The sequence below is a fragment of the Plodia interpunctella genome, chromosome 27 (genome assembly GCF_027563975.2).
Source record: "Plodia interpunctella isolate USDA-ARS_2022_Savannah chromosome 27, ilPloInte3.2, whole genome shotgun sequence".
NCBI classification, from domain to species: Eukaryota; Metazoa; Arthropoda; class Insecta; order Lepidoptera; family Pyralidae; genus Plodia; species Plodia interpunctella.
The window spans coordinates 4,505,396-4,526,382 of NC_071320.1; the positions used below are offsets into that span (position 1 = coordinate 4,505,396).

General features: G+C 36.5%; 1 protein-coding gene across 4 annotated transcripts in view; it reads left to right on the forward strand.

Annotated features, from left to right (window-relative positions):
• Positions 1-17,084, forward strand: part of LOC128681630 (uncharacterized) — a 67,198-nt gene extending 50,114 nt beyond the window's left edge. For 3 of the 4 annotated variants that reach the window (XM_053765660.2, XM_053765658.2, XM_053765661.2), the window contains exons 9-23: positions 3,402-3,495; positions 3,729-4,332; positions 4,654-4,849; positions 5,928-6,285; positions 6,819-7,809; positions 8,228-8,436; positions 9,422-9,652; positions 10,315-10,429; positions 11,110-11,149; positions 12,130-12,235; positions 13,065-13,169; positions 13,840-13,953; positions 14,618-14,733; positions 15,027-15,110; positions 15,801-17,084. In XM_053765660.2, coding sequence (XP_053621635.1) covers positions 3,402-3,495; positions 3,729-4,332; positions 4,654-4,849; positions 5,928-6,285; positions 6,819-7,809; positions 8,228-8,436; positions 9,422-9,652; positions 10,315-10,429; positions 11,110-11,149; positions 12,130-12,235; positions 13,065-13,169; positions 13,840-13,953; positions 14,618-14,733; positions 15,027-15,110; positions 15,801-16,292 — 3,855 coding nt within the window. In that variant the 3' untranslated portion in view covers positions 16,293-17,084. Of the gene's footprint in view, positions 1-3,401; positions 3,496-3,728; positions 4,333-4,653; positions 4,850-5,927; positions 6,286-6,818; positions 7,810-8,227; positions 8,437-9,421; positions 9,653-10,314; positions 10,430-11,109; positions 11,150-12,129; positions 12,236-13,064; positions 13,170-13,839; positions 13,954-14,617; positions 14,734-15,026; positions 15,111-15,800 lie in introns of those variants that run through there. The other variant, XR_008406034.1, reaches the window with a different exon arrangement.
• Positions 17,085-20,987: the final 3,903 nt, after the last annotated feature.

Consider the following 20,987-nt stretch of genomic DNA (forward strand, 5'->3'; position numbering starts at 1 on the left):
CCATCACGACCCGACCAGGGAACGAACCCGGGACCTCTCGGTTCAGTGGCAAGAACCTTACCACTGCGCCACCGTCCATCGTCATCCTAAATTGAATAAAGAATATTGAATTTTTGACTTACAATACAGACAATGGAAAAAATTCGAAAACTATAAATATTATGTATTTATAGATTTTTAAAAAACGGGTCGCACTCCGGGTTTGGCGGCAGAATTGAAAACTTGAATATTAAGTAACGTTTTGCATTTTTGACGTGTTACGAATTTTGGATGAGTCACGTGTCCTGACGCGAGTTTAACATTTTCCACCCATCACAAAAAGTGCACAACGCCGCTAAAGATGTTTTCATTTCAAAAATGTTATTTTACGAAATGACGAATTTTTGCTCAATTCTTTTATGATCGAGCGAACAAAGCGAGCGTGGTCTACATATCAACTTGGGGAAAAATACCTACATTTTTTGTATGTGTATGTTTGTAACGTGATAATTTAATATATATTTTGATAAAATTTAAATGGTATGTAGGATATGCCAACAGAATTTTTAAGTTAGTGGGGGCAACAAAATCGGTTGAAGCCTTTTTTGAAATATTCACAATTTTGTAAAATGGTATTGTGTTCGTGAGGTCTAAGTTCGCGGCGAAAAACTTGTGACAAAACAATTGACAATCAAATATACGCTAATAACTATACGTCAACAACTGTATTAACTAGAAAACTTGGAACAGCCCTTACGTGGGGTGTGGCCACACTTGCATTAATTACCGTCAAACGGCAGCTCTTGAATTGTTTGCTCTTGCATTGATTGACCTCGGTGGCGCAGTGGTAAAGTTCTTGCCACTGAACCGAGAGGTCCCGGGTTCGATCCCCGGTCGGGCCATGATGGAAAATGATCTTTTTCTGATTGGTCCGGGTCTTGGATGTTTATCTATATATGTATTTGTTATAAAAATATAATATCGTTGAGTTAGTATCCCATAACACAAGTCTCGAACTTACTTTGGGGCTATCTCAATCTGTGTGATTTGTCCTAATATATTTATTTATTTATATTTATTTATTGTTGTGTTCCGGTTTGAGGGCGAGAGAGATTGTGTGGTCACAGGGTATTGTGACAAAAGATCCTAGGACACAAAGTGAACAACGCGCGCGTGACACGGCTGCTGTTGCAGGCGTTGATAGGCTGCGGTGACCACTTACCATCAGGTGGACCGCCTACCTGTTCGCTTGCTTGGTCGTATAAAATAACATACACCTAAAATCAAAGAAAGACTTTGTGAAAGTCGTACAAAAATTCGTGTGGTCGTTTACGGACAGTCAGACGTGACAGGAACACTGCTTTTTCTACTATTTGTAAGGATATCTATGCCAAATCAAAACGGCCCACTAGAAGTTTGGTCGTGAAAGCTTAAGATACAGACATAAAGACTTTCGATATTACAGAATAATACATATTAATATATTATTCCCAACCCGCTGAAATACGAGACTCCAGCTTTGCGAAACAAGACTTGTGGAATGTGTTGTAACATATTGATTCGTCATCTCGCTCACACGCCATACGTATGAGCGAGACGGATTATAATTTAATGATGTCGACGTCACGTTGTAGTAATGGCCGTTTAATTTGGAGCGATGTTAAGGGGAAGAACTTATATATACTAAGAAATACTAGCTGCGTCCCGGGACTTCGCTCCCGTGGGAATTTCGAGATAAAAAGTACCCTATGTTATTCCAGGTTATATATTCTACCCGTGCACCAAATGTTATAACAATCGGTCCAGTATATTTTGCATGAAAGAGTAACAAACATACAAACAATGTTTGATGAGTTTGTACAATATTGTGAACAAGTATTTAATAAACGACTTAACCGATTTTGTTGCCCCAAGAATTTAAAAATTCTATTGACACATCCTACTGAATTTCATCAAAATCAGACCAACGAACTGTTCGAAAGTTATCGCGTTACAAATATACATACAAAAATGTATTTTTGCCCCAAGTTGACTTGTAGTTCTCGTCCTTGATTTGTAGTATTTTTAAAAAAATCCTCGCCATATTTGAACGGTTTTTTTTTTAACTACATGCATACCAAATTTCATCAAAATCGGTCCAGCGGTTTAGCCGTGAAAGCTAGAAATAGGCAGATAAACAGACTTTGGCATTTATAATGTCCGAATTCGTTTAAATCATGAGTTTATGACTGTCACTTAACACAGAGTTCGTTATAATATTATCGTGCCAAGTTTTAACTCTCAAAGTTTCCGGTTCTCTTGTTATTAACATGGCAGTCAATATAAATCCATTAATTTATTGATTTGTAATCACACCTGTGTTGATGTCAAAAGTTTGGTATTATATAAAATATTAGATTTGGCTCGCGGCTTCGCTCGCGTGAATTTGCCACGGGAACAGTATTTTTTCCGGGATGAAAGGTACCCTATGTCCTTCTACGTACTTCAAACTAGTGCAAAATTTCAAGAAGATTGGTCGAGTAGATAGAGCGTGGAGAGGTAACAAACAAACCAAATTAATTTCGCATTTATAATATTAGATAGAAACAGATGTTGCCATGGGCTTCGCTCCCGTGGGAATTTTGAGATAAAATATAGCCTATAGCAATCTTGGATAATGTACCTTTCTAATGGTGTAAGAATTTTTGAAATCGGTTTGGTAGTTTCGGAGATTACCCGCCTCAAACATACAAAATCACAAAGTCACAAACTCACAAACACGCTTACCTTTTTATAATAATATATAGTATAGAATATAGTATACCTATATTGAACTAGCTTTTGCCTGTGGCTCTGGCGACCGCGTGATTTTTTAAATTATTTTTCCTTTCATAACTCTTGGAGACATGAATAAATTCTAACATCAGTTTTAGTGATAACACACTCGAAAATAAGGAAGATTCTTAACAACTTTTAAATTGCGCAACAGTTTCAGCCGTCTAAGAAATTACTTAACCGTCCATTTCGGGTTAAAAATAGCCCCATTAAGGTCCATCAGAGCTATAAAGGCAATTTGACCCCCTTAAGAAATAACCCTTTTGTTATATAAACATGTCGGCCGGCTTCAAGTCGCAGGTGGTCTCTCTGTGTAACTTTGTCGCATTTATTACTTGAAGTGGTATTAAGTGCTTCTATAAATAATAATAAATACATTAGGACAAATCACACAGATTGAGCTAGTCCCAAAGTAAGTTCGAGACTTGTGTTATGGGATACTAACTCAACGATACTATATTTTATAACAAATACATATATATAGATGAACATCCAAGACCCGGGTCAATCAGAGAAATATTTCTTTATAAAACATACTAAACAGACTCTCAACGGCTGAGGAATTAATCGGGAAAGCGGTCAGATAACAGTGTTGTATTTTGTTACAGAATTTCGCAAACTCGAACAACCCGTACAGTGACCTGTCTAAGATAATTAACATCAACAAACTCAACTACGGCAAGAGCAGTGAGCGGCTCAAAAGTGAGTATAGAATTGTGTCTACAAATCGACTTGGTGCAAAAATACATTTTTCGCGTAAAATATGTAATGCGATAGCTTTTGAACCGCGTTGGTCTGATTTTGATGGTGTTTAAAAGGTATGCTTTAGATATCCACGGCAAGCTATGGACTGATCGTAGGGCGGAAGCACACAACGCGCTACGCTCATTTATAATCTAACTTGCGTTTTTTGGAGCTATTTTCTTTATTTACAGATTTTTACAAAAAGCTGTTAAGGGCAGACGATCAAATCAAAAATCTCAAGAAAGGCTTCAGCGACACGTCGATCACAATCAAAAACTCGGAACGAATAAAGAGATCGTTGAACCACCAAAGCTTCCACAGCGAAGACAACCGCAGAAGACGCAAAAGGAGACACAGCAGACAGAAGAAAAATGATAGCTTGAGATTACCAACGACTTTTGTGATAGAAAAGAAGAAACTCTTGGTGCATTATCCACGGGACGAAAGGAAAAAGGTGCCAAAGTGCTCGCACATGCCAAAAGAATCGAAATCCCACGAAACCAAATTGAAACATCCATTTTATAAACACACGCAAAGATTGGACGAACTTTTAGATCAATTCATAGACAAAAATCTGCCGAAAATCATGGCTGATCCATTCAACATAGATGTTTATAAGACTGCTGAAGTGAAAACGACAGCTCATGATAAAGACACACAAACAACTTCCAAAAGTCACAAGAACGTTGCTATAGTTAAGGATACTGATTATACAAGGAAACCTAACGATTTTTTCACAATTACATCGGCGGATAAATCCGATTCTGAAGTCATTTTAGGGGTCACTACTATAATGTTAGTACTACAATTTTATTATATTACATAAAACAGTGTTTACTTTATTAAAAAACAAGATTTGGTTGAGACTATTTCGTGCGATCGATTGTAGCTTATCATTGTCCGTCCATATCTTTGGTTCTATGCAACGTATCGCGACGAAACCTATACCAGATATTAAGTTAGATCATCCGCTACACAACTGTGAAAATTTGTTTATTTGAAAAACTTGATTGCACAGAAAAAAGTACAGAAATTTAAAGGCAACGACGATCAACTTATCCCATGAAGGGATCTCTTCCAATCAACCGATAAACGGTGGTCAATGTTCACTCACAGGAGCTCCCCGAAGCATCATCAGGCGAAGCCGCAAGTAGACACACACCCAAACATCAGGAAGCTGATGCAAGTTTACGAACAGGACGATGAGAGTGTTGGCTACGAAGACCTGAAGGAGGTGTTAGCCGACGATGAGAGCTCTGAGGATCCAGAGGTCAAGCTGGACAGGAACAAGAGGAGTCCTGATATCACAACGGTAATTAATTAATACTTTTACTATATTTACTAGCTTTTGTTAATTTCGTGCGTCTGCTAATAACTGTTATTGTCAATATCTCCGGTTCTAAATGACATATCGCGATGAAATTTATACCAGATTTTAAGTTAGACTATCCCCTGCACAACTGTGAAAACTGCATCAAATTCCAACTGGTAGTTTTTGTGTGATGTGCGAACATGCAAAAATTGATTATAAATTTGTTTTCACTTCTATTAGTCCCATAAATACCCTCCGTAATTATCTTTAATATCTCCTGCTTACAGACATATTCTACTCGTGTACCAAATTTGATAACAATCGGTCTAGTAGATATTGCGTGAAAGAGTAACAAACCTATATAAATATATCCTCACAAACTTTTGAATTTATAATACAAGTTGTTCGCCGCGAACTTCGACCTCGCGAACACAATACATTTTTACAAAATTGTGAATATTTCAAAAACGACTGAACCGATTTTGGCATATCCATGCCAATAGAATTTTTAAGTTCGTGAGGCATGAATGAAGAAGAGAGGATTCTCTTCTTCATAGTCGTATACCTCATGGCTTAGGGTCGTGGTCATTACGTGGAATGAAACACACACAACAATTTTCTTGGCATTAATAATGGAGTGGTTTGCCATTGCCTTCTCAATTTCACACACAAGTTAATAATAATCAACCAGTGTGCAGGTTTCCTCACGATGTTTTCCTTCACCGGAAGCAAGTGGTGGTCGATGAAAACTACAATACGAGTATATGAGTCAGATTTGTATACAAATTCATGTGGCACGAATAGGATTCAAACCTGGGACCTATCGATCCACAGACGGGCGTCTTAACCATTACACCGCCAACGCTTCCTATCCTTGTCCTTGTAAGTGGCATATCCTACATAGGTACCTTTTAAATTTCATCAAAATCGGACCAACGGTTCGAAAGTTATCGCGTTACAAACAAACATATATACAAAAAATGTATTTTTGCCCCAAGTAGAATGTTAGATCTCGCTCGCTTCGCTCGCTCGATTCTCAATTGCTCAATTAGTAGGATTATTTCATTTTACATGCCAGGAGCCCAATCCAGTATTCGAATTTAACAAAAGCAATCCAGCTGGCATCCCCATACCAAACTGGAAAGGTCCACTCCCCCTATATCCTGACGAACTCAACACAATGATCAAACAAGAAAACGCACACAAAGCGACAGGATCTAAAAACTGTCGGACGCCGAATAAACCTATGTTCACTGACATCGAGTACGTCGAAGATTACCTGACGAGTAAATATGAAAAATTGGCTCAAGCGTACAGCGATTATGGGGTCTTGGATGAAAAAAAACCGTTGAAGATCGAGAATCAGAAGGCCGAGAAAGCGAATGTGGAGCACAGAGTACAGTACACGATGGATCCAGCAGTAAGGAATATACGTAGTGAGTATTTTTGGACCGCTTGCGTTTTAGATTGTGCTGGTTACACACTCCTAAAGAGAATTTTGGGTTGTATTTGTTTTAAAACAAAGTGCGGTGCGCTAACTGCGAACTAGTGACCAAATCCATAAGTGAGCATAACAGATTAAGATTAAAATCTAAGGATTCATTAGACATATAGGTTTATAAAAACACATGCGCCATTATTGAGATTTTAATAATAATTCGAGGTAGAAAAACGTTTTCTCTTTTTGTAAGGTCGAGTGGTCGGTAGACGTTCCACTTAATTATTGTAATGTACTTGCTTTCATTGACTAACTTCATAACCTGACTTGGTTTAATTTTTACACTGATGTGGGTTTGAAGTCGATCGAATCAAAATTCAACTCTAATTCGATTGTTTGCTTATGTAACTGGTTTATACTTGCTTTTTTTTGTGAGTGTCCTTATTTCATGTGAGTAGTTTCATAATGATAGCAAAATGACAATTTTAAGCTACCAATTCGTTGTATCACTCGAGTGTTTTTCAATTTTAGGTAGCTGCAACACGTCATTTGTTGATTTGGCAAAATTTCTAAGCGATCACATCAAATTCCTTGAAGGTTCTCAAGGGAAAAACTTCAACACAGCAAGTGACGACTGCAAGGAGGGCATACATTTTGGCTATTTCGACCGTGATCTGACAAAAAAAACTGAATGTGCCACTGACGCCGGCAAAGAGGGCTTCCATATTGGCTTTATTAGACATGAGAAAGTAAAACGAAACGATAAAAGCGTCAAACCACCAGCTATTCAAGACAACGATACGAATACTTTAGCTAACAGTGTCACTTTGAAAAAGAGAACTTTGAAATCAATTACTGAAATACCTAGTATATTAAAATCTAACTTCTTGACAATCAAAGTGGGATCACAAGTCGATCCTAAAGTAGATGACAATAGTCTATTTACAATAGGCTATAGCTTCGGTGAGAATGAAACTGAAATCAAATTCAGACCGCCTTCTAAACGCTCATCTGTACAAACAACCCTACTTAATTATTTATTAGGTAATCATATAAATTTGAGATCTTTAAAATCAATAGCAATCGATGATAGTAATGATAAAAATGAAAGCATATTTAACATTACGGAAGATGAAACGACGCCAATGGTACCTGAATATGATAAAGCAATGACAGCCAATGCTCCAAATGAAACATCTACAGAAGAAAAATGTACAAAATCGAATAATAATCCTGAATATAATACACAAACGAATGAATCAATAATCGGACAGCTTAAAATCAAAGGCGATCCTAAGCCAAATGTTATAGCATCAGCTTTGAACAAATCTAACATAGATTTGAATATAAACACTGATGGTAAGAAGAGCATTATGGATATAGTGAATATAGTGAATTCGCGTAATGTAACAAATAAAAGTGATGGGATGGATTTGAGCGATTTGTTCAGAATGTTTTCAACGTGGTTCAGTAAACTGGCAAGCGTGTCATTGGACAATAATGATGACCAATCAGGAGCTAAGTAAGTGTAGATTATGTATTTATAGGGTTTCGTACATCAAAAGGTCAACACGGAACTCTTATAGGATCACTTTATTGCCCGTCTGTCACGGCACCTTTTCCCAGGAATGCGTACACGTATGAAGTTGAATTTTACGGGTCTTCTCGATTGAGTTCTTTGTATTATTATTTTAGTCACCATCTTAAACATTTTATATATATTATATATTTTATTATATATATATATTTTATATACTTTGTACGTAACGTAAAATTTGTACGCGAGTTTATATTTGTACACATTTTTTATTTTATGGTTTCGTATGCACACAAGCGTGCAGAGTGCCTCTCAGCTGAACACAAGCTACTAGTGATAAATCAAATTTACAAAATTTGTTCAAGAGACCAGTAGAATTTTTCTCATCAAACAAAACTTTCAGCTCATCAATTATGGTATTAAAATCAAGCGATGTGCCTGATAGTTCAGTTGCGGAGAATTCATCGGATTTAGTGTACCCTAATTATGATTCTGATATGATTGATAATATCGGCCATAGATCTAGAGTGTTGATGTCTATCGCTGAAGCCAATAACGTAACTAAAAATAACAAAGGTCACAGTGAAACTGATGATGTTAAAAGGGAATCAGGTAATTTGTACTAATACTAGCTTTTGCCCGCGGTTTCGCCCGTGTAAATTGTAAAATCTCGGTCATTCTTTAAGAAAAATGATGAAGAGTATGTTTACCAATTTTCAGCTTTTTATCTTGAAAATTGTATTAAGTACCATATAATTTTTCACCCCCCCTTTTGAAGGGTTTGAGGGTTCATTTTCAGAAGATCCTGAAACACGTATTCATTAATTTGTTGTAAACAACTAAAATCCAAATTTTCAAGTCACTAACTTCAACGGTGTATAACTTTCATATAAAGGTTTTTATCCCCTTTCACCCCCTTCGGGAATCTCGTATCGTGGAATTTCCAAGAATCCTCTCTTAATGCTCACCTACACTGCCCAGAGAACGTACATGCCTAATTTCAGCTTCCTACGCCCAGTAGTTTCGGCTGTACAATGTCTATCAGTCAGTCACTCAGTAACTCAAGAATAAAAGCATACAAGCTAAAGTTTGTTTCGTTGTGTTGGTCTCGTCTCGTCACAATGTCAAATATTATAAAGTGCAATAGTAACAAAACATACTTTAGCTTAAAGTACGCTTTAACTTTTTTATGAATAAAGAGGTTAGAATATTAGTTTTATTAATGCCTTAGTAAAACCTATTAAGTATGCGGCGCGTCCTGCTTATATTATAAATGCGAAAAGTTTGGATAGGATGTAGGTATGTTTGTTACTCCTTCACGCAAAATCTACTGGACCGATTGTTATGAAATTTGGTACACGGGTAGAATATAACCTGAATTAACACTTGGGGTACTTTTTATTCCGAAATTCCCACGGGAGCAAAGCCCCGGGGCGCAGCCAATACCCTGTATATTAATCCAAGTTATTAGCTACCACAATACCAAATTTTATAAAAAAAATGGCCCAGCCGTTTGAGCGTGAAGAAGTAATAAACAAACTTTCGCCTTTACAAGATTAGTAATATTAAATTACTAATACTAAAGTCAACATTTAAGATATAATAATAATGAATTCGACGCACCTAACCAACGACGCTCAAACAACATCGAAGTACGAAAGAGACGAAAGCAGTCTGAAGGGAGACAAAAGATCTCCAGACAATAAGACTATAGTCAAGAGGAGTTTGTCCGATAGTGGTCTGGTGTTTTGGAGTGACGTGTATGATGACGAGTATGGTGTTAAAGTTGATCCAATTGATAAAGAAGTTGAAAGGAAAGCTCGCAAAGGTCTGTAGATTACTTTTACCATTTTTGGATTGATCATAATATCAAAAAGTTATACAATAATTATATAATGATATACGTCATGATGCAGACCCATAACGGTCCAGCTAAAGGAAATAAAGAAATGACGCCTTAACAAAAGTTGTTCAACCTGATGAGCAGTTCCAGTGTTGATGTATATAAAATCGAAGATCGGGAACCACCTGAAGGAGAGTCAAACGGTCCATCTAGACTACAGAAAAATAGTTTTTCAGCCTGACGAGCATCTTCTGTTTAGTTATCATTAATCTTTGTCTGTACAGTTAAATTTCTCCAATAATTTTGACTACTTCCACGCGAACTATGTCGCGGGCATCAGCTAACTATTAGGACATGAATATTCCAAATGTTAATAGGGTTCTTATTTATATTTAAGAGCTGCTGTGCTCTTGTCGGTGGAGTATACGCCACGCTTCTCTATCCTCGGCTTTGCTTTCAAGGTCTCGACACGACACAACGATTGTATTCTCTTTCAGTTGCTCGCATAAGTCTTCCTCGGTCTCCCTGGACCTCTTCTTCCTTTCAACTTTCCTTAAAAAAAAAGTCAATTTTTAGCGAAACACGAATGAAGAATTGCACAAAAAAAATCCTATGTTAAATATGACTCAACACGATGTAATTTGCAGGCAGAGAATTTATGAGGAAGTCCAAAATCTGGATTCAGGATAAAGTTAAGAGCATAGCGGAGAACATAAAAGAATTTCGTCACGACGGAGTGAAGAAGAATAACAATGATGAGGGGTAGGTACACCATTGAATCTTTATGCATCACAATCTGTATACTTCAGTCACGTCAGATGCCTTTAGACGACTTGCGACTTTGATGATTGCATTATGCAGTTAATATTAATCAGTCAATTTATTGTCGTGTATATTCCATATGTACCATATATAGTATAAAACAAAACCGCTGTCTGTCTGTCTGTCTAACCATATATGATTAAATCTTTCATCATCATATCGAGTGTGTTATTGCTGACAGATTTTATTCAAGTCGCCTAAAGGCATCTGACACGACTTTTTTACGACAACTTACCGCCATCTAGTGGCAGGTAGTGAACAAAAAGATCACAAGTTCGAATCTCACTCGTGCCATATGAGTTTGTATACCAATTTTAACTCATTTATAGTAATTTTCATTGACCACCACTTGCTTCCGGTGAAAGGAACCCGCTTATAGTAGAAAAAAAATATAATTTTATGTTTGAAATGGAAGTTAATGGTAAAACCACTTCATACTGCCAGGAAAATCGTGTGTGTTTTATTCCACTTTATGTCTACGACCCTCAGTCATGATGAATACGAATGTAAAGATTTAAAAAAAAAATTGTGCCAAATACTTTCTCATACACATTAATAGGTTCTTCTATTTTTATGTTGACGGGAAGTGTATGAAATTAAACACTTTCAAAAATTTGCAGCCCCATGAAAGTTTTCAAGAGACACGTACAAGAAGACACGGTAAGCTGTATTTTAAATTCAATTAATTTATCCAGACATTAGATCTTCACAGACACTTTTTCACGTAAAATTTTATATTATACAATAATTTCTCAAAAAGCTACCAATTGTTGGTATTTCGGAACGACCACTGCTGAGAAGAAATGCTGAAAGAAACTCATTTAAACAGTGTTGGTCCCTATACTGCTTGAAAGACTTAAAATAATGTTTCTTAGATATTTTCCTAATAAAAAAAGTATATACGTACATACAGAACATAAAGTATTCGTACATAATAAAAAAAAACACGTTACGATTGTTAATCGAGTGCTGATCTAAAAATATAGACATAAAACACGACTTTGCTATTTCTATGTCACCATCAAGTCGATTCGCAATCAGATGCAGCTAACCAATCACAGTGCGCCGTTGTGACGCAACGACGACCACACCGCAATGTGTTTGGTTCGCTGCGTCTCACTTCGAATCGATTCGATGGTGAGATGTGAAATGCAGACCTCGCTCGAACAAAATGACAATCCCAACTAATATTGTAAATGCGAAAATAAGTTTGTTTGTTACCGCGTTATCTACTCAACTAATCTTCTGGAAATTTCACATTTATATAATGAAGAGTATGGAGAAGGACATAGGGTACCTTTCATCCCGGAAAAAACTATTGTTCTCGTTATATTTGCGATAAACCTGTATTCTATTATAGGTGGCGCTAAATGCTAATAGAATAAACTTTGCAATAAAAACACTAGATGGCGCTGTGTGTATTGTAAATGCGCTATGGATATTTTGTTTCAACTGTCCCAATCCCATTTTAATACGAAGAAAAAAATGTTCCCGAGTGCTTTTAAGCGGACGAAGCCGCGGGTAAACAGTTAATTATACCAAATTAACCTACCTACCTACCATAATATGTTTTCAGCGTAGTCGCATTACCTTAAGCCTTTGATGCGGTAAAATGGTAACATATACAACAAAATTCTCAGGATGACACGCCGGAAAAAATGACTAGTTTTGCAGATCTCAAGGTCAAGATGAGAAGTGTGTGCAAAGAGGCGGCCAAGGCTGTACAGCAGACGCGGAAAATGCAAGGTAAAGTCTACAGCTCATCAAGTTATCCCGCATGAACTTTTATCACGCGGTAATAGCGGCGAGTTTGCAACGAATTTTGGGTAGGTTGATGTGCTGTTGACTCTGGACGGTCATCCAGAATATCTAGCGGCAGCGTTGGACCACTCCATAGCTTCTTATAGTGGATGTCGTATGAAGCGACTAAGGGACATAAATGCCTTGCCAGCTGACAGGCAACGAAGCATTCCCAAAGAGAAGTGACGTCAGGCAGGTGGTCGATCGTAAAATCATAGTCAAATGAAGTATGGTATACTTTATCCATATTTTATTTGCAAACTGAACCCGACGCTCAACGGCTGAGGAAGAAACCCGGTAAACGATCAGGTTACAGAAATTATTTTATGCTAAATAAATAAATATTGAGATGGGTAGTCTTTAAATATAATTTAACATTTATGCCAAGAAAGTTGTTGTGTGTCTTTCATTCCACTTAATGACCACGACGCTCAGCCATGAAGATATACGACTGTGAAGAAGAATGTATCTATCTATAATAGGTATTATATTATTGTCAGTGCTCGTTTTATTATAGGCACACATTATCGGTTGTGGAGCCACACTGCTGTCGTCGAATAGTTCGCCAAAATTTGGGGGATTCGGTATACATTGCTGGTTTTTTATTGCGGTAAATAATAGCACTCCTACTAACTTGGCAATGTTCACGCATTCGCGTCGGCATGTGTCTGAGTTTGTAAGTATAGTGTGGAACTGGCATCAAAGAGTTTGGGAAATGCAATATTTGCTGTTCAAATGTATTTTTCAGGGGGAAATCGTCATCATTTTGTTTCAGTCAGGGAAAGCCAGGAAGATGCTGCAGCCAACTCGATCTTGCAGCAACTCGTCAGGATGATGTCTGACCTGGTGGACTACCAGGTCAAGCAGAAGACTTGTATTAGTAACTCTTTTTCCTCTCCTTTAAAGGAAACCGATTAAAGAATATGGAAAACATTTTACAGTCCACACTAAGCATTAAGCTTCTTATCGCGGGTCCGATCCGACGGACACAAACACAGAAACGGGCACGACACACCCTGAACCGCAGACAGATATTTGTGGCAACGGGTACAAATACTCGCCCACACTGGTAATCGAACAGCTAAGACTTCCAGATAGCGGACTGGTGGGGTGACTGTTACGCTACGGAAGTCATCATATGTGGAAATATGAGCAAAACTAGAATGAAAGTTTCAGAACTGTTGGATCAATATTGAAAAATCAAATAATCATCACATTATTAAAAAAAAATTGAGTGTGTTATTGCTAACACTGGTGTCAGATTTTATTCAAGTGGCTTAAAGGCATCTAACATGACATGGCAGATAGTCGCATACACACTAGTGAACTAAACTGTCCACAAGTGTGCAGGTTTTGCTCACGACGTTTTCGCAACGACGCAAGTGGTGGTCTATGAAAACTAGTAAGATTGGTATACAAACTCATATGGCACGAGTAGGATACGAACCTGAGATCTTTCAATCCACAGGCGGGTATCTTAACCATTACACCACCACCGCTTCACTACTATCCACCTAATATACATACATACATTGCTATACCACTTTCAGAATTACCAGCAGACCTCCAGAACTTTCTAGAATGGCTGACAACGCCTCAAAACATACCGCGGCGGAATACTCAGGACGGCGACTTTCTAGACGAGCATAGTGTGCTCGGGAAAGGTTAGGAGTTGATATTTCATCTATCTGTCTTAGTCAAGAGGTGGCTACAGGTCATAGCGAATGAATGTAGTCGTTTCACAAAACGGCTCCGTTCAATTTGCCGTACTGTTTCGGCCGATTCTGTGATATGGTTGTAATATATTTAAGAGCTAAGACGGGACAATATTACGAAGTCTCTTGTAAATAAGACTAACTGGCTGGATTCCGAATTTAACTCATAGATTAACATTGTATTTGAGGTGCAAGATTCCACCCGAATACATACTCGAATAGAGACAAACATAGTTACAATGCCAGTTAAAAAAACATATTAGGACAAATCACACAGATTGAGCTAGACCTAAAGTAAATTCGAGACTTGTGTTATGGGTTACTAACTCAACGATACTATATTTTATAACAAATACATATATAGATAAACATCTAAGACCCGGGTCAATCAGAAAAAGTTCATTTTTCATCATGACCCGACCGGGGATCGAACCACGTGATTCAGAGGCAAGCACTTTACCTGTGCCAACGAGGTCGTCTAAATAAAAGCAAGTTATAAAATCATAACTTAATATTATTAAAAATTCAAAGCAGACGTCAAGCTTTTGGCTCCAGTAACAGCTGGGAACTGAAGATGAAGACGAAAGAGATACTTATAAAAGATTTTTTCCAGCTAAAGATTGGGAGACTCCGCAGACGGTTACCGATGAAAAAGCTGAGTATTTGGACACACTCCGAGCTGTAGAGGAACTGATACAACAATATGGTCAGATGAATGACGAGGAAAAGGTAAAATGGAATTATATATATATAGAAATAAAGTTTCAACTGTAATAGCCAAAGTACTAGTTACTAAACATACAATTGCATATTTCTCACGTTGTGTTGTGTGATTTAGAGACGTTTATCGTATGAAAACGTTTGCATGTTGTTGCATTAAAATCAATTAAAATCGCAAAATGCTAATTTTCCACCTTTTTACACAAAATCTCAAATATCACGGAAACTAGAATTTGCCCAGTACCCTTTTGCTTGGAACGCTACATGAGAAAGTGCGTGTACAAGAATGATTGCATTTGCAGAGTAAAATGTCAGGCGTGAGACAGTATTTGGAGAGTCAACAGGAGTTCCTCACGAAGCAGATCTCGCTTTTGGATGAGTTGCATGTAAGTTTTTGAATATAATAATGAATTTACATTTTTTTTTTGCCAAAATACAAAGTCTATTGATGTGTTCTTGTAAGCATAAAGCCATCTACAGTGAAAGTCTCAATAAAAACTCATGCACATTGTGTTCTAAATGCACTTGTTCTAAATGCACATTGTGTGCTGTGAAAATTTTGTTTCTCTAGAAAACAAAATGTCCAAAGAGTATTATTTCAATATCTTGCCCCCTTGATCTTGAGGTATTTTGTCGTAATTACATCAACCTATTCAAATTCATTGCAAAGTCTCCGTTATTAGCACGCCATAGAGGTTCATACGGGATAACTTGATGTGCTGTTGACTGTACGTGTTTTCCACCAGTCACAGAAAGCAAAAACATTTTTTATACAAACAAAAACGTTTCGTGATTTTTATGTAGTTGACATTGTTAAGAGTTGATATGTTTTTGCTTTATTGTGTAGAACAAAACACGCACACTGGTGTAAACTGTGATGACGTGTAAATATAGAAATTAAACTTAACAACCTCTGTTCCAGAAAGTGGTAAATGCCGTAAAGGCAGGCCACGGGAAAAAATATTCGAATCTCGATACTTTTCAAACAGTTTCTTGAACATAGCTACACGAATGGGCTAAGACTGTTGCCCAGCTTTGTGGCAAACAAATTAATAACGAATGTGTTGTCTTTTCAGTTCTCTAATATATATGGCAATCAACAACCAATACGAATAAGACGAAACATACGAGAAAAAACACAAGACGCAAAGAGTAATAAGGAAAGAAGATTGGGTAAACTCGGAAAATTTATGAAAAATTACGGTACGAGAAATACTATAACTGTAATTTTTGATGAAGCAACAGATAATAGTAAAATCGAAGCGAGAGAAGTTGACAATATAGATGATTATGATAGAAATAGTGATGATATTAACTTTGCAATTGAAAGTAATAATGAAAATACTAAAATAAATGTACAAGATTATAATATGATTGGTGATTTTGATACAGTTGTTAGGGATAATAAATATATAGATAAGCAATTTAATGTTCATTCGAAAGTAAACAAGGAAGACAATGATATGAACAAGAGAAATCTTCAAGATGTATATTACAGAGCGCTGAATGAAGCCAAAAAAGTGACTACTGAGAAAAATGTTGGCAACACTAATTACAAACTTGTATGAAATAGGTATTTAAAACTAAAATTATATTAGTATATCACGATGATTTAATAATAAAAAGTTTAATTGATAAATTTTAACAAATACGTGACTTAAAAATGTTTTTATTCTCCGTTGAATATTAAGTGTTGATTACCAGTCAACTTTAACGTTAACCTAACTTGCATGGAACAATCCAATGTATGACATTTTATCTAAACGACAGCGGCGCGCAGATCAAGTTAACGTCTATTTTGAGTGGTGCAATCTAAGGATACTTTTATAGTAAAATAGAGACGTCACCGATACGAGTTTCATATAAATTATTGAATTATATTTAGTAAAACATAACTGATGTGTTTGAAATACAGTTCTCAACAAGATAACATTAATAGAAAAGTGAGCTTTATAGCGTCTACTATAGGCATATTTTACATTGACAACTCGAGAGCTGACAGTCCGTTGATTTGTTGTCAATGCAAAGTGAGTCTTAAACGGACGCTTTAGATGTTATATTTCAATAAACATAATTTTGCCGGGCGGGAGCGTTTTCTTGAAAATCTATGGCAAAATGATTTTTTACCATTTAATTAGTATTTATTGTGTTTTTTTTACGATCGATAAAGCGTTGCATTATTTTTTTTGTAAATCATATTATTATGAATGTTCCAAAATCGATGTATCTCATCAATATTTCACTTTAGGAATATTTGATTTTCATTTGTATAGGATCATTAGTTTTTTTTTTTAAATTCAATTTAATTGTTAATGTGAGTTTAGTTATTAAAATGTATGATTTATATTTGTTATAGCTTTTCGTGATTGTAAAATTATGACTTAAATAGAAAATTGTGTTTTATTTCTCATTTTAAAATTAGCTTTTATTTATTCTAAGAAAAGAAACAAAAATCCCATATTCTCTCTTCTGAATTATCTATACGAATCATTAGTCTCTGTTATTTAAATAAACAAACAAATTAATTCATACTAATATTAAGATGAAAGATTATGTTTTCGTTTGTTATGTACCAATAAACATAAAAACGACTGTGCCAAAACCGAAATTGCGGGCCGTAGCTGCTTCTTTCAAAGACAAACTCTATCCTTTTCTCTCGGCTGTGACTTCCAAAATCCGTAAAAAAAAACACCTTTTAGCCATAGTTGATTGAATGGAATAAAACTACGAATCACGAAAAGTCGTAGAATAAAAGTTGCTTGTTTTGATATACCCAAGTATTCTTTAGAAGGTTTTGCGTTTGATACTAGTAACCCTGTATATCGAGTGTGTTGATAACAAATTTTATTCAAGTCGCCTAAAGACATCTGACATGATTTACGACCTATCACTACGTCAAATAGTATATATGATGAAAGTAATAAATTCTTCAAATAGTGTGCAGGTTTCCGCACGATGTTTTCCTTCAACGGAAGCATGTGGTGGTCGGATTCGAACCTGGGACCTTTCGGTTTACAAGCGCACGTGTCTTACTTACCGTTACGCGTTACTATACAATAAATTCCATGCAATCACATGGAATTAGGAAGTAATACGATGTATGTACTTAGTTAATCCATGGTTGAGATTTCAAGACAGACTGACAGCCTGACGTGAACCGCACGCGACGAAGTTTTTGAGGTCCTTAGAATAATAACATCTTGAAAACAGCATACTTCATCTGAGCAGTCGAGTAAAACGCCGCCGAAATTTCTTGTTTCATTCTCCGTGAAAAAGTAATCTCATACAGTCGCTGTTAAGGCACTGCATTGTGCAAAATTAATTGTTTTCACTGTGTATTTCCATTTAGGGACAGCGGGGTAATGTTGACGGAGAATTCTTTGGTAGGATTGTAGATTGATGATTTGCCCATTTGTGTCATTCATCAAAATGTGTTTGTATGTAATTGTAATGTATAGAGGATCTTGGTGGCGCAGTGGTAAAGTGCTGAACCGAGAGGTCGGCTCCGATCCCCGGTCGGGTCATGATGGAAAATGATATTTTTCTGATTGGCCCGGGTCTTGGATGTTTATCTATATATGTATTTGTTACAAAATATAGTATCGTTGAGTTAGTATCCCATAACACAAGTCTCGAACTTACTTTTGGGCTAACTCAATCTGTGTGATTTGTCCGTATGTATTTATTTATTGTGTTCGCAAGGTCTAAAGTTCGTGGCGAACAACAGTTACATATATTCAGTCCAATATCACATCAAACTAGTTGTTCGCCGCGAAATTAGTTGTATTTGATGTAGTTGATGAGTTTTTACAAAATTCAAAAGTTTAAAAAAAAGTTTCAAATGTTTCAAAAACGACTTAACCGATTTTGTTGCTCCCAGACCTGTCATACCTTTTCAATTTCATCAAAATCACACCAACGCAACGGTTCGAAAGTTATCGCGCTGCAAACATATATACATACAAAAACTTTATTTATGCTCCAAGTTGCTTTGTAGACAATAATAATATAAACTACTTAACTGGCTAAAAAAAATATATAACATATTTAATTTAAATGTCACTATTTAATTCATTCATTAATAGCAGTCATACAAGCTCCATTTTTTTTGTTTTTGACATTATACAGTTTCAGTTGGAAAGAGTACCTAATTCGCTAAAAAATGTTTCAAATCATTTTAAAGTGTACCGGCGATGCGACCAACCCCTTAAGTAGGGTCCAGGAAGCATTAACCTTTGTTCCTAGACTAGTTAATAATCCAGTGCCCGCCTGCTTTTTATTGCACTCAAATATTAAGAAACCTTTTACGATATTACTGCACTTTATAGTCCGGAAAACAAATTGTTGGGCAGTTCAGTGCATTTATATTGCAGCGGCAATGCAATGTCTGGAGTTTGATGGGCTACATCTGCTGCTTGAGCGGGGTAGACCGAGCCTTGGGTCTATGTAAAGTGGTAAGGTATATTAGCCACAGTTGAAGAATTATACAAGGTTACTGGTATCTAACGCATAACCTTCCAAAGGCGCATAAGGTACATAGAGACTAATATCTTCTGTTCTACGACTTTTGTCTAAACGTAATAAATAAATAAATAAATAAATAAATAAAAAACATTTTTTCAGTTTTAATGTCGTTCCTATAAAACGTTAACTCTACGTTCGATTCCGCTACATAACGCTACTGTACTGCATTGTTGTTTTTTATATGAAACAGAATCACGAAAAGTCGTAGAATAAAAGTTGCTTGTTTTGATATACCCAAGTAGTTTTTAGAAGGTTTTGCGTTTGATACCAGTAACCCTGTATATCGAGTGTGTTGATAACAAATTTTATTCAAGTCGCCTAAAGACATCTGACTTGATTTACTACTAAGTACCTATCACTACGTCAAATAGTATATAATAATATGATGAAAGTAATAAATTCTTCAAATAGTGTGCAGGTTTCCGCACGATGTTTTCCTTCAACGGAAGCATGTGGTGGTCGGATTCGAACCTGGGACCTTTCGGTTTACAAGCGGACGTGTCTTACTTACCGTTACGCGTTACTATACAATAAATTTGTATAGTTTTTAACCCCGGACGCAAGAAGAGGGGTGTTATAAGTGTGTCTGTCTGTCTGTCTGTGTACGTGGCACGGTAGCTCATCAACGGGTGAACCGAATTGTTGGATGTGGTGTTTCTTTTATTTGATGGATAATTTTTATTCGGTGGTTCATAGATATGTTTGATCAAAATCGTTTCAGCCGTTCAAAAGTTGTAGCGAAATGAATATTAAAAGACGGGGTTTTTTTTTTTTTGATTTGTCTAACAAATCAACTTGTTGATATATCATCACTTTTTGCAAAAATTAACGTTGGAAGGTTTTTTGTGGAATCATCTAAGTATATTTATCCAATAAATATACTTCGTAGAGACATTAATGGAAGCATGAAAGAGACAGATACTGAATAATCTTTTGTCACCATCACCCTCTAGAACATCACAAAATGATTATTGTTTTTGTGCACGCCATCCAAACATTCTTACAATGCAATTTTGTACAATGGCGTCTCATTGGTTTTACTGCCCTTAATGTACAGTTTATGTCGTGTGAACTTGATGGGAGTCTTGAAAAAGTAAATAAATAAATATATTAGGACAAATCACACAGAGTGAGCTAGCCCCAAAGTAAGTTCGAGACTTGTGTTATGGGATACTAACTCAACGAAACTATATTTTGTAACAAATACATACGAGTATATAGATAAACATCGAAGACCCGGGCCAATCAGAAAAAGATCATTTTCCATCATGGCCTGACCGGGGATCGAACCCGACCTCTCGGCTCAGCACTTTACCACTGCGCCACCAAGATCCTCTATACATTACAATTACATACAAACACATTTTGATGAATGACACAAGTGGGCAAATCATCAATCTACAATCCTACCAAAGAATTCTCCGTCAACATTACCCCGCTGTCCCTAAATGGAAATACACAGTGAAAACAATTAATTTTGCACAATGCAGTGCCTTGCACAACCCGGCCTAACAGAGGCAAGTGCTTTACCACTGGGCTCCGGAAGCGCCGGCAGAAGTGAAAACTATAATATTAAGGTTGTGAACCTTTGACGTGTTACGAAGTTTCGATCAGTCACGTGTCCTGACGCGAATTTAACATTTTATACCCATCGCAAAAAGTGCACAACGCCGCTAAAGAAGTTTTCACTTCATAAAAGTCTAAATTATATGATATCCGACACAAGTGATCGCCACAAA